We start from the raw sequence: 14243 nt of genomic DNA, 5'->3' as shown, positions 1-14243 counted from the left end.
GTGGAGGGGCACACAGCATGCTAATTAGTACGTGTGAGACCAGTTTAAACCATCTGCTGCTGGACTGAAGCATTGTGCAAGACACGATCTAGGACTTGGATTTCACTCTCAGGCCCTGGAGAGGGAGGAGGATAAGATAGAAATGAATGGAGGAGCCAAGGGGGCTGTTCATATTTCTTACACTCCTGAGTCGTCAAAAGAGGCACCTCCTCCTCTGTTTTCTACTTCAGCCCCTTTCATCCCATTCCCTGCCCTCCCCTGCTTTCCTTCCCCATGAGAGGTATGGCAGGAGCCAGCAAGCCCCATCCTTTTGGGCTCCTGGCCTCCTATGGGCAGCAGGGGAGCACGGTGCCTTTAAGACCGCACTGATCATATGAAGCATTCTCCTTCGCATTGAGAGGCAGCAGAGGGGCAACGGGATCAATAGCTCTTTATAGGTAATTAAATGGCAGGGGCTGAAAGAGCTGGGCCTGCCTCCCAGCTGCCACATTGATCCTCCCCCGTGCCGCGGCATATTGGATGTGTGGAGCAAACTCAGCCAGGGTAGTGGAAGGTGGAGATGGCTCTCTAGGAGGTGGAAAATCAATAGCAGTCTGCTCTGGGTCTCTGGGAGTTGGCTTCCCACACAGCCCTGAATCCCCTCCTGTTGCTTATCTACTTGAGAAAGCACCATGTGAGATGCCCCCGTCTCAGCCAGGATCCTGAGGGAGTCATTGTGCTGTCTTGCTCTGATTGATTTCCCTAGAAGTCAGTGCTTGCTTTAGTCCAGCCACTAAAGGATGTGTGTCACCAGCACATGGGTATTGGAGTCCCGGGGCCCTGGGCAGTCAAGAGCAGAGCCAGGCACCTCCCAAATTCATGGCACCCAGGGTTTGCCCCTTTCTGGCTGACAGCAGTCGCACATGTGCTCCCCTCTCATAGCTGGGGCTTCTTGGGAGAGGGGTCAAAACTCTCTTCAAAGGCCGGGAGCAGAGGGCTCAGGTAGGGGCCACACCACTGAGGTCCCAGCAGCCTGTGCCCCTGAGCTGTGCAGTCTGGGCAGAGGGCAGGCTTGCAGGGTGCTGTGGGAGGGAACAGAGGCAGAAGAGTTCAGGGCCAAGTGTGCAGATGCTAAGAGCCAGGTGGAGCAAGGAACTGGGGCCTGTTGTAGCCCTTCAATAGGAAGTACCAGCCAACTTCTTTCACCAGCTAGGCTGACCCTGGAGCCTTCTAAACTAGCCTTGTAAAGGAGACCAGTGCAAATGCCATTGGGGCCTGATTGTCACTGGTGCTGAGCTCTCAAGCAGTGGCAACACAGAGGGAGTGCATGGGGGTGCACATGCACCCCCTGAGAGTGCCGGTGCACCCCCTGATTGGCTGCACTCACCGCTTAGGTGATGGGCATGGGGGGCAGGCGGGAGTGCTGGTGCCACCACTGCAAGCACTGGCCAGGGAGTGGAGCGCCATTGCGCTCCCGGAAGTGGCCGCAGTGATTGGCCGCAGCAATCGGCCATCTCACGATCGGCTGCAGGGGGACCCCCCCAACCCAGGTCAGCAGGATCAGCCATGGGGGACTTCTCCCCCCTCCCACCATCAGCGAGATTGGCCAAGGGGGCACCCCCCTGACTAAGGCGGCACCAGTCACCCATGCTCTCAAGTCTTCTTCTGGTGAGTGCTCAGCACCTTAGGCAGGCACCTGGAAACACAGCAGATCGTCCTTCCAGGTCAGGCTGAATTGAGGCTGAAGGCCAAAACTGAATGAACCTAGGCACAGAGGCCTGGTTCCCCTCTTTTTCCACCTGGTGTCAGTCAGAAATAGCTCCACACACACTGCTGGGCTCGATTCTCATTCTGCTCCCATTGAGCTTCAGTGCAGCTGCCCCGAGTTATCCAAGTGAAGACAGAAGCAGGCTTGGTGGGACTGGGGGAGGCAGGCGGCTGAAGAAGAGTGGTCCAACAGGTTTGGAGGCAGTGGCATCAAGCCAGACCCGGCGCTGGATCCCCAAGAGCATCTCTGGCGCAGAACCTTGCCTCTCCCTCTGTGCGGTCCGGCTGGGAGGACGGGGAGGATGCCCTGTGGGGGGATTGCCCATCACATTCAACCGGCTCAGTTTCCCTTCTCTGGCTTTGGGTTGTTGGAGCATGCCGTGCCCCCAAGGAGACCTCTCTGCTCCCCTGCCTGCACCTTCCCTGTCTTTCTCTTCCAGGTGGTTTGAGCCTTTTGTTATCCAGTGGCTGGATGAGAATGAGGAGGTGTCCCGCGATTTCCTGCACGGAGCACTGGAGAGGGACAAGAAGGACGGGGTAGGGACAGAGCTGACAAGTGGCACTTCACACATTACCCCCCCCACACATACCCTCCAAGCCTGACTCCCCCCTCATGCTAGTGGGGCATGAGAGTGGACCATAGGATTCCTGCCCTGTGTTTTATATGCAACCCTGAGATCCATATACAGCACTCAAGCTCTCTTTTCTTACAAATGGGCTGGATTTGGCCAAATCCTGACATGCCAAAACCACCACCAGCTTTGCAGACAGCATAGCTATTCCACTAGTAACTGTATCCACAGGTATTAGAAGCCATCAATCCTCCCTGCCTGCCCTGCCTTGGAAAGGCGAAGGGGCTTTGGTGCCAGGTAATAGGCACTTTAGTGAAAGCAGTGATAGATGGGGACAAAATCTGACACAGCCTGGGCCCCGGGACAGGAGCAAACCCCATGCCCCAGACGTCAGAGCTTGTTCTTCCCTGTTTGAGGCCGGTGCTAATGGGGTCTGGCAGGGCCATATGGTGAGAGGGAGCCTCAGAGTGTTATTTCCAATCATCCACTCCAATGAGAAAGCAGCAGGAGGCTGGTAAGAGCCAGCCAGGGGCTTGGAGATGTGGCTTATAGTCCCAGTGAACTGGGCAAGGCTGAGAGAGGAGCCCTGTGGCATCTCAGGGGGAGCAGGGAACAGAATCGGGAGCCTGGACTCTGTCAGGTACCTGGGATGGAGGCAAGATGTCTGGGCAAAGCAGCTGGGGCAGGTTCCAAAGCTGTCCACTCCCTGGGACATAGGGATGTGCCTGGAAAGTATCCCGTCTTTTATGTTCTGCTTCTCTGTTTGCCACCCCAAAACGCCCCGCCTCAGTTCCAGCAAACGTCTGAGCACGCGCTCTTCTCCTGCTCCGTGGTGGACGTCTTCTCCCAGCTGAACCAGAGCTTTGAGATCATCAAGAAGCTGGAGTGCCCTGACCCGCAGATTGTGGGGCATTACATGCGGAGGTTTGCCAAGGTAGGGAGTCCAGCAAGGGAAGGGGTGGGGTAGGTTAGTCCTGGTCTGGTGCAGTCCTTGTTGTGACCATCTTTGTGTCCAGAGGAGCAGAGATCCCCAATCTTATAGAACAACAGGAGCAAAGGCCTTGGTTAGACCAGCTTCCCACTCAACCACCCATGCTCTGTGGCTGCATGGTTGTAGGTGGCCCTCACCTTAACCTCTCTGCTCCAAGTGCAGGGCACTTGGGATGGCAGTGTCCCCGTGTAGAGAAGAGAGAGGACTGAGCTGTAACGTCTGCAAAGATGACATTTAGCTGAGGCTGCTGAGCCCAGACAGGCCCGGGGGCTTCTCTCAGCTGTCTAGCTCCTAGGTGACTCCTACATCGGGAGTCCCTCCACTGCCTTCCATGGACTCACCCCAGTGTGGAAGGTCGAGCCTTGCTTGTATGGTCTAGTGAAGCCAACTCAGCTGCCTGTGTCTCAGCCAGGGCTAAGCAGCTGTGGAGTGAGCCCAGCATGCTGGGGTGGCAGGGAGGAGAGGAGGAGTGGGCAGCAGAAGGTGCCAATTAGGACAACCAGAGTGTCCCGGGCTAGCTGGGGGTGGCTGTGCCAGAGAGGGCCTCCTGCCCAGGGTCTCAGCTCTGCCTCTGCAGCAGCACGGGAGGTGCAGAAGGGGAGATCCATGTCATGTCTACCAGAGTTGTGGGGGACCATGAGTGGGAAGTGGGGGATGACGTATCCTCCAGATGTTCTGGAGCATCACATCATAAACATCATGAACAGAGACAGATTTGCTCTGCTCCAGGACCTCTGTCCCACGTGATTCTGCCTGAGGCTGCCTGGGCCCAGGCTGACATGGAGACAGGATTTCAGACTAAGCGAATCCAGCTGTCACAGCCTTGCTTCTTTCTGCTTCTCTTCCCTTGCTGTCCTGTCCTGTCTCCTCTTCCTGCTCTCGCTGCTCCTTCGTTCCTCTCTGCCCATGCCGCCTGCCTACAGACCATCAGCAACGTGTTGCTGCAGTACGCCGAGATCATCTCTAAAGATTTCGCCTTACACTGCTCCAAGGAGAAAGAGAAAGTGGTGATGTATCCTCCTCCTTCTGCTGCTTCTCCCTTCTCTCTTACCTTCCGACTGGCCCTGACTGGTGGGGCCAGCTCCTGGCTTGCTGTTCCCACACTGCTAGCCAGCACCACCATTAGATCCCTCCAGGAATCGAGGAGAGCCCCTTTCTGCAGTGCCTCAGGCCCTGCCAACACCCCCTGCTCTAGTTTCTCTCTGTTTCTTGAGAGCAAGATAAATCTCTGCCACTGGGGAGCTGCTCCCAGGTCCTCTGGGACTCTAGGGCACCTCACCCCACTGCAAATCCCTGCAGTGCTCCTTGCCTTAGAACAGGATCCAGCTCCAGACCTGGACCAAACGGCTGAGATGCAGGGGCCCTTGGATGTGTGCTGGGTTCTGGACTTGGCAGCTGGTCCCCTCTCTTTCCAGGGGGCTGAACTTCAGTTCCCACATTTAGTCACCCCAAGACTTCAAGGAGCTTTGGATCTGCACCAGGCCTGGGCTCCCACTTGGCGGCAACCAGCCAGGGAGATGGTGTACATTGCCCCTGGAATATGCACACATCCATTGACATTCATTCCTGGGCACCAGCCCCATCCTTTAGAAACAGCCTGGCTTGCCCAGGTATATACACCATGCCACACAAGTCATGCACTCACTCCTGTGCATAGTTGTGTAAGGCCTAGGCAGGATATGGACCAGTGAGACTCTCCTTTTCCTGCTGCAGAAGCGGCCTGATGTTCTTATTGAAGCAAGTGTCAGTCAGGAGTAACCCCGCCAAGGTCCATGGAGTGATGGTGGTTCAAAGCTGGGCTAATGGAGAGCAGAGTCCCTTGAACTGCAGGATGTCTCTGGGCCAAGGTCTGGTGTAAACTGCACTGGTAGAAATCTGGAGTCAGCCCATAGACTTGGATATGACTAGCAGGCCTCCCTTTCCTTGACACCAGGCCATTCAGCAGTGACAGCTCTCCTGTTAGACCCACTATGATATGTATGGACTTCACCATTGGCCTCCTGATGCTTTATGTCAGCGATAGATTTAGCCCACTGTTTAAAATGACAAGCTCTTTGTTCAGCTGACACCTGACCAGCTGCCCTCCAAGGGCCAGGCTGTCAAGTGTTCAGTACCCACAGGTGGAGCTAAGTGCCCTAAAGTACTCAGCTCCCAACACACCTGGCTGCCTGGAAGAGCCAGCCCCTGGTGCCCTGCTCTGAGAACAGGCAGTGCCTGGCCCCTTCCTGTCTGTCACACCCAGGCTACACCCCACACCACACAGTGAGGCAGGGGAGCAGGATGGAGGCCAGGCGCACAGTTCAGGAACTCCTGGAGAATGCGTGCCAAGTTGCACCAGGTCCCCATGAATGAAGCAGCTCGCTGGACCCAGAGCTGCCTACGTCCCACTGCGGAGATCCCTGCAGGCTGACTTTATGGAAATGGGAGACTCCTGTGGCCGTCGGGGCTAGGGCAAGCCAAACTCGGGGGCATCTGAACGCCAAGCTTTTGAGCTTAGGCCTGTATGTAGGATGCCTGCCAAAGGATTTGGAAGCATCTGAAGCCCCAGGTGGGGGTGGAGGATGTTTGCCGGTAGTAGGGCCACATTTGGTTCTTGAATGACTCACAGATTTGGAATTGATTTGGCTGATCTGACTTGGAACATGAAAAATATTCCTAAAAAAAAAAAAAGTCCAACCTCCTGCTTAAAGCAGGACCCATCCCCAACTAGATCATCCCAGCCAAAGCTTTGTCTACCTGGGTCTTCAAAACCTCCAAGGATGGAGAGTCCACGACCTCTCTGGGTAACCTGTTCCAGTGTTTTACCACCCTCCTAGTGAGAAAGTTTTTCCTAATATCTAACCTAAACTTTCCTTGCTGCAACTGGAGCCCATTGCTCCTTGTTCTGTCATCTGCCCCCACTGAGAACAGTCCAGCTCCATCCTCTTCAGGTAGTTGAACGCTGCTATTAAATCCTCCCCTCAGTCTTCTGCAGACTAAATAAGCCCAGTTCCCTCAGCATCTATTCACAAGTCACGTGTCCCAGCCCCTGAACCATTTTTGTTGCCCTCTACTGGACTCTGTCCAATTTGTCTACATCCTTTCTGTAGTGGGGGGCCCAAAACTGGACACAGTGTTTCAGTGCTGAATAGAGAGGAATAATCACTTCCCTCGATCTGCTAGCAACACTACTACTAATGCAGCTCAATATACCGTTAGCCTTCCTCGCAACGAGGGTGCACAGTTGGCTCATTTCCAGGAATCCAGGACTAGAAACAGAAGCAGAACTGCGGCACTGGGTGGCAAGAGATGCCAGTCTCCCCCTTCCCTGCCACTGATTTGAGGAGCCCCAGGGTCTCAGCCCAGCCAGTCTTGCTGCTGGGACCTAGATCCTAACATGCTGTGTCCTGGATCCCAGAGGTGCTGGTGTCCCCCACCCTGCAAGCACTCATGAATCAGTGAGAACCTTGAACACTTCAAGGGGCCTGGTGGGGGGCTGGGTCTTGGCCTTGGCCTTGACCTCTGTGCAGGCGTGTGTGTATGCAGCATGCTGCCAGGGTACTGGAGTGAGCTCTGAGCTGTGACATAGCAGCTCGGGACTCAGCACAGCAGCAGGGTAATTATCTCACATGAAACTTGGGGCTGCTGTGTCTGGGCTGCTTCCAGCTCACGTAGGGTTCACCTGGGTATCTCTGCACTGCAGCACCACGGGCAGGGCAGGCAGCCCCTTGGCTTCCCTGTCTGTGACATGGGATAGGGGCACCCACCTCCCTGGCCTGTGGGTAGATGCGATCCCACATTGCTGGTCAATGCTGTGAGAGCCTGGCCTGGGGAAAGCCCTCCCTGCTCGAGCTGCGAGGGTGCCTGGATTCACCATGCAGGTTTGGCTCCTAGGGCAGACTTTAATGAAGTAAAAGGCTCCCATTTGAGGCATCATCCACCCACTGAGTACCAGAAGTCCCATGTGGTGCCAGGTCCTCCCGCCGCCCCCCACTGTGGGGGTCCTGCACCTCCTCTGCAGCGTCCGGTGCTGGCCACTGCCAGCGACAGGATCCTGGGCCTCAGGTCTGCTCCTGCCTGCCTGTGCTCATGCTCACCCCCTCTCTGTCGTGTCCTCCTCCAGCCCTGCATCCTAATGAACAACATCCAGCAGCTTCGTGTCCAGCTGGAGAAGATGTTTGAGGCCATGGGGGGAAAGGAGGTGAGTATCGGGGCTCCCTGCTCTCCCAGCTGGCATCACGGGGGAGGCTTTCTCCTTTCCCCACATGAAAGCAATGCTTCTGTGATCACAGCCACAGATGAAGCTCCACAGGAGCCTGTCCCAGTCGGACGGTGCATCCATGTGGTTCACCTGCCTCATTGTCATGCAGCCAGAGCCCAGTCCAGGGCCATATCTTGGGGCACCCTCGTGGCCCTTAGTAGGAACATCATCTCATTGCTCTCAGTGAGGGACCCAGCCCACTGAAGGCAATGCATGGCCTGAGTCTTCTGCCCCCTGCTTATAGACCAGCAGGGTGCTACCAGTGCTGGTGGCTTGCCCTAGGGATGTACTTGGCCCCATGCTTGCATGCATCTGTAGGGCATGGGCTGTCATGGAGGCCCAGAGACTTCCATGCTTAGCCTGAGCCAGTGCTGGCACCCTTGCTTTGGTATCACCTGCTGGGCTATGACTGCACTCACCTAACCACACATGTCCATCCTCCAGCTGGATGCAGAAGCCAGTGACATCCTCAAGGAGCTGCAAGTGAAGCTCAATAATGTCCTGGATGAACTGAGCAGAGTTTTTGCAACAAGGTAAGCGTGGCTGAGAGGATGGGAGCCCCTGGCAGGCATGCTGGGGCAGGCAGGCAGGAGGTCCCTCTCACTGAAAGCATGGCAGGGGTGGAAGGGTGGCTCTGCTGCTCTCCAGGGGAAGGCCCCACATGTGGTGATGCTGGCAGTGAGTGCAGAGGGTCAAGGCATCAGTCTGCTGCCAGTGCATGCTGGGGGCATGGGGTTAGTGTCCCTGCAGTCACCGAGCTGCCTGCATCTCATGGCCGGCAGCTTCCAGCCCCACATCGAGGACTGCGTGAAGCAGATGGGGGACATCCTGAGCCAGGTGAAGGGCACCGGGAATGTCCCTGCCAGCGCCTGCAGCAGCGTTGCACAGGACGCCGACAACGTCCTTCAGCCCATCATGGACCTTCTGGACAGCAAGTGAGTGTAGGGGTGCAAGGGGCATGGGGATGGGAGAGGGGCAGGAAGAGCCCTCTGAATGGGGGAGGACAGGGCTGCAAGACCTCCACAGGGATGGGAGGGAACCTGGTCAGGGAATGCAAGTATGCCACTGCGGGCCCAGAGCACCATGGCTCTCCCAGCCCTGGATGCTCTGCTGAGCCCAGAGATGATTGTGCTCAGTGACAAAGGAGCTCCTCTTGCAGGCCCTGGGGAGACCTCTGCCTGCCCCCCACCTGCCCCTGCATGCACAGACTGAATACACCCCACCCACCCTGCCTCCTGCTCATCCCCAGAATGTACCTGTGCCCCCTGGGATTCTCAGCCTGCCCCATCCATGGTCCAATAGTCTTCCCATCCTCCTATCTGAACAGCGGGACCCTTGCAGATGGCCGGGTCTAAGCGTGGCCTTGCTTGGACCCCCACAGCCTGAAACCATGAGAATCTGTGCCCACCTCATGGGCTACTCCGGCCCTGGACATGCAGCCCTGCAACTGCCAGTCTTGCTGCTAGGATGCAGAGCTCAGGACCTCAGCTGGGGTGGGGCTGGTGCCTCAGAGTGAGCCCAGCCCTGCCTGCCCCAAGGGACCTGCTGATGTGAATTAGCTGCTTCCTTTGAGGCCAGGACAGGCCCACATGAGTGTAGCCTCTTCCCTGGAGCCCTGGGGAGCATGGGGGGCAGCACCTCCACTCCACAGCCCACCTCCATCCTCTCTCTGCATCTTTCTTCAGCCTGACCCTCTTCGCCAAGATCTGTGAGAAGACAGTCCTGAAGCGGGTGCTGAAGGAGCTGTGGAAGCTGGTGATGAACACTATGGAGAAGACCATTGTCCTCCCACCGCTCACAGACCAGACGGTGAGCTCCACAGGGCTGGAAGCCAGGACACGAAGGGCAGGAGGGGAAGGGCCAGGTGGCACCCTGTTCTGGGAGCTCAGGCCCAGGCGCTTGGCTCTGGGGTGAGCTTGGCATAGGGCTGTCCACCTGGTGGAAGCTCCAGATGGAGAAGGCTGGTGCAGACTCTTGCACTGCAGTGCCAGGTGCATGCGGCTGAGCCCCTGCTGCAGTCAGAGGGCGATGCTTCACCCAGAGCATGCAGGAGGTTGCTCGTGCCGGAAGCCAACAAGATGAGGAGGAGCTAGTCCCACCTCCCAGCCCTCCCCACCTCAGACTGTAGCTTCCAGGGCATTTCCAACTCACCCTGGCAGGTGATTCCCCATGTAACCAAACAGCCTCCTGGTATAACAGCCTGGCTAGAGGGACCTGACCCCTTGCCCTCTGGGGACAAAGCCTGGAGCATGGCTTATGGCATCCCCTCCCTTTGAGTATGAGGTCCCTGGCAGCAGCCCCCTTACTCCAGCTTCGGTGCAAAGCCAAAGCATAACTCCCTGCCTAGGGCAGGGCTTTATCCATCCTCACGTGGCTGAAGAAAGATGAGGCTTATCTCCAAACCCATTCTGGCTCCTGGGTCATGGCTCCATGTGGGAAAGGCATTGTGTGGGCTGAGCTGGGCTCCATTGCTTCTCTGGGGTAACCATGTTATACGGGTGGGGATGGTGGGGGGACATTTGGGAGCGCTGAGGTTCTCCACTCATTGGACATGGGGCCTCAAATGGGCACACTGGTAAGTCCCCAGCCGGGGCATTGCCCTCCAGCTCCTCTCGCCTCACCAGACCCCACATGGCATGCGTGGGAAGCAGTGTTAGTAAGAGCAACGTGAAGCCTGCTTTTATATACTCCAGGGGCTCAGCTGGCCCCTGGATGGCCCCCAAACACAGGACAATGGCTTAGTCCCCTGAATGCCCTCTCCAAGGGCAGGCACTGAGAACAAGGTCAATAGACTCCAGAGATAAGGCTGCCCCAAACCCCAGACCCAGCCCACTCTCGGCCTGGGCATGCTCTCTCAGGAGACTGTTCTTCTTTCCCTTTGACTTTCCAGGGGGATTCCCTTGAATGAAGCCTGCCTTCCCTTTGGCTGCCCCAAGGCAACCGGCCTGTCCGTCCACCGTGGACAAGGGTTCTTGCATGGGACCCTCCTAGCATTTTTCCCAGTCAAGCAGCCATGGCCAGCTAAGGAGGCCCGTTCACACCTTCTACCCAGAAGCAAGCACCTGCACGAGCAAAGACATGCAGGCCCTGTCCTGTTAGCAAACCCTCCCCTCCACCCCCATCACCATGCTCTGGCACTGCAGTGGCTCTTACTAGGACCCAACTGCCAGCACCCCCTGCCAGGAGCCACTCAGACAGCAGCTCGGGCTACAGTATTTTGAGGGATCTGATGTCCTGGTGCAGAATTCCCTGGGACCTTCCTTCACACAGCAGTTGAGGGCATTCAGATGACACTGGCCCAGCCGTGAGTCATCCCCTCATGCATTTATTTCAGGCTGTCACTCCTATCAGAGGCATTTGCCTCCATCCCCTGGACATGGGCAGGCTGCTGCTTTCACAGCTCAACTGTTACCTGCTTGCATTTCACAAGCTCTGTCCCTGGGCACAAGAGCCTGGCTTGTGACTGGGAGACCTCTCGGGCAAACCCCAGCGTCTGCTGGGAGTAGTGCTGGTGGGTGTTATCTCCATGCCAGGACCGAGCCAGTGCTCCAGCGGGGAGCTAGGGATGTGCTGCCTTCTCTGATGATCCCTCTGGCACACCTGGGAAGGGAAGGGGCATTAGCTTCATTTCCTTGGGGGTAATTCCCTGATGCACTTCCATATGGGTCTGAAACCTCCTGCTTCCTGACCCCCACCCCCTATGCGCTGTTAACAGCTGCTGTGCTACACTCCAGACCCAGCTGCACTCCTGCAGTGAGGGGAGACAAGGCCTGCTAGGATGTGGTAGGTTGTTGTCAGGACAGAAGGCAGGGTTGAAGCACCGAGTTGCTTAGCTCAGGAAGACTAAACAGTGCAGGTTAATCTCCAGGAGAGGTGCGTTCTGCCATTGGCACTGCTAGAGACACAGTCTTTACTTGAGCAAAACACGCCAGGGTTTATTATAAGGACATCCAGTCACCTTCACTGACATGCCTTTCTCTAGAGCTGCAAACACCTTGGCAGTGCAGCCTTCCTATAGGGGCCCAAACCATCCTGCTTCCCCCCAGACACAACCCTCATTTGCAAGGCCCCCGCTGCACTCAGAGGGAGCAGGCGGATCCTGATCACCCAAGCACAGGCAGGGAGCGAGCAGCCCCGAGCTCCTAGGACCAGCTGGAAGCTCCCGGGCTCCTGCGGTGGCTTGGGGCAGGGGAGGCAAAGGCTGTGCTGTGGCCCACAGTGCTCTGGATCCCAGCACCCTCAGAGAGAAGCCCATAGCGTGTAGTGGGCCTGGGGTGGAGCTCCCTGGGCAGTCGGTGATGCTGGCATGGGGCTGGGTGGAGGGGGCTGGCGTTTGGCTGTGGGGAGGCCTGGCTATGTGGTTTGGGGGAGGCACACAGGTGGGTGTGACATGCTCATGTGACGGTTGTTCTCTCCAATTGTTCTGCTCCCTTCACAATGGCAGATGATTGTAAGTACGGCAGCTCCCTGTCTGTCTGTCTGTCTGTCCGCTGTGTGTTGGTTTCAATCTCAGCCGGTTATTGTCTTGTGTGGCTGCCCGCGCCCTGTCCCATCCCCTTTCCTTCCCTCCCCCAAGTGCCTTCACCTCTGTTACCCCCTGTCGCTGAGCTGCTTGGCACCGACTATGACTTTTAGTGAAGAGCCTTCTCCCTTGTCAGGCTTCTGGGCTCAGATCTGGGCAGTGATGGGGCTTCCCGGTGGTGCTGGACAGTGCTGTGGGGCACGCTGGACAGTGCTGAACACATGTACAGGGATGGACTGAGGGGGCAAGGGCTGGCAGGCTGGGAAATGGGACATACTGCCAGCTCCAGGTGCCCTAAAGACAGCAGACTGGCATCACATCACATTGCCCTGGCACCCCAGGCTGTGAGGTGTGGGCAGAGCTGCCGCAGAGGGCTTGCCATGTGCTGTGTGTGGGGAGGTTACTTTCCATTCCCCGCCCCGGCTCACCTGGCAGTGCTGGCCCATCTATTTAAGGGAGTGTCCTGCACCCTGCCCTGGCCAAGTGCAACAGCCTTCTCTTCTAGTTTGCGCCATCCTGCCCCTCTGCTGACACCCCAGGAGCCAACCCTCTCTTCTCACACCCTCTGTCTGTCATAGAAGCATAGAAAATGAGCGCAGAAGGGACCTCAGGAGGTCACATCTACTCCACCCCCCGGCTCAAAGCAAGACCCATCCCCAACTGGATCTTCCCAGCCAGGGCTTTGTTTACCTGGGTCTTCAAAACCTCCAAGGATGGAGAGTCCACGACCTCTCTGGGTAACCTGTTCCAGTGTTTTACCACCCTCCTAGTGAGAGAGTTTTTCCTAATGTCTAACCTAAACTTCCCTTGCTGCAACTTGAGACCATTGCTCCTTGTGCTGTCACCTGCCACCACAGAGAACTGTCTGTTCCTTCCCTTAGCTTTTGCAGGCAAGATGAGATTGGGGAGCCCGCTGGCACAAGGCAGATCCGAGGCCAAGCCTAGACTGGGGCAATCCCCCGCTGAAACCTAGGTGGTGCGTGGAGCCGCACCGCATGGTGGGGTTGGAGGGAGGAGCAGCCTGTCTGAAATCACAGGCTGGATCGGTTTGCTCCATTGGAAGAAGCGGGCGAATGTAAGCTGCTGCGGGAAGTGACAAGGCAGAGAAGGAGCCGATGCCTTGACTTAGCAGGCCAGCTTTGCTCAGTCACATTAGCTACCTTGCAACCCAGGGCCTCTGGGCTTTTGCTACCAGCTCTGGTACCTTGGTAGAGTCACTGCCTCTCTCTGTGCAGCTTTCTGGTACAAATGGTGTTAAGACTTGGCAGTGCTAATGCAGTGTTTTAGAAAGGCCAGACCCGGTCGTGAGTGTGATGATGGGGACATTTCCCTAGTAGGGAGAATCCCAGACACATCTGGACTGTCAGGACAGTGTCACAAGGCCAAATTCCTTTGGGTTGTGGGTTTGAGTGGGTTGTTTTTTTCCAGTCATTGAGTGCTCAAAGGACAGCGTCAGCTCCTTCTTTAGAAAGGCCGAGTCCCTTCTCATGGATGTAGTGGGGAACTATGAACCTGGATTCCTGGGTTCCCTTCCCAGCTCTGCCACTGGCTCATTGCCTGGCTATGGTGAAGCTACTGCCTCAGTTTCCCCAGATCTGTAAAATGGAAACAATAGGGAGGTATCATGATAATAGGAGCAAGTGTGCCAAGATCATTCTGTCCCCAAACATCCTGCTACAGAAGGCAAGGCAGCATCTTATTTGCTAAGTACTGGGCATTTGAACTTCCTTCAGGGCCCGTGGAGAGCCTCAGGTTAAACTATTTTGGTCCCTTCCCACCCTTTGCTTCTACTGGAGCATAACTATTTTTCTTGGGTTTTGTCCCAGCTGTATGTGGTGCAACCCAGCTTTGGAAAGAGCTCGATCTTTCTCGGCAGAGGCAGCCCATTGCATGCACAGCCAGCCGGGGTGCCGCTTAGGGCCCAGGAAGGGGGTTGCTTTTATGCAGTGGTGGATCCTCCCAACCTGTATTTAGGGGATTAAGTCCTGGTGACAGGCAGCACTCTAGGTGGCATATCATGGGCCCAAAGGACTTGGTGTCACCCATCATGAGCTTGTCTTCATTAGGAATAAATGGCAAGCTTTCTCCAAGGAGATGGGTAGCATGGGGAGGCTAATTGCTAGCAGAAACTAGGCCAGTGATGCCCAGCCATGACATGAAAACAGCTCCTCT

At 56.5% G+C, this 14243-nt stretch overlaps 1 protein-coding gene across 1 annotated transcript in view; it reads left to right on the top strand.

Annotated features, from left to right (window-relative positions):
- Positions 1-14243, top strand: part of UNC13A (unc-13 homolog A) — a 72963-nt gene that overhangs the window by 41377 nt on the left and 17343 nt on the right. The window contains exons 30-37 of the mRNA XM_025208331.1: positions 2187-2283; positions 3109-3252; positions 4233-4316; positions 7412-7489; positions 7994-8082; positions 8332-8484; positions 9235-9358; positions 11994-11999. Of these exons, the coding sequence (XP_025064116.1) occupies positions 2187-2283; positions 3109-3252; positions 4233-4316; positions 7412-7489; positions 7994-8082; positions 8332-8484; positions 9235-9358; positions 11994-11999 (775 nt within the window). The remainder of the gene's footprint in view (positions 1-2186; positions 2284-3108; positions 3253-4232; positions 4317-7411; positions 7490-7993; positions 8083-8331; positions 8485-9234; positions 9359-11993; positions 12000-14243) is intronic.

The sequence above is a fragment of the Alligator sinensis genome, unplaced genomic scaffold (genome assembly GCF_000455745.1).
Source record: "Alligator sinensis unplaced genomic scaffold, ASM45574v1 scaffold103_1, whole genome shotgun sequence".
NCBI lineage: Eukaryota > Metazoa > Chordata > Crocodylia > Alligatoridae > Alligator > Alligator sinensis.
This window is presented reverse-complemented; position numbering and strand designations above follow the sequence as displayed.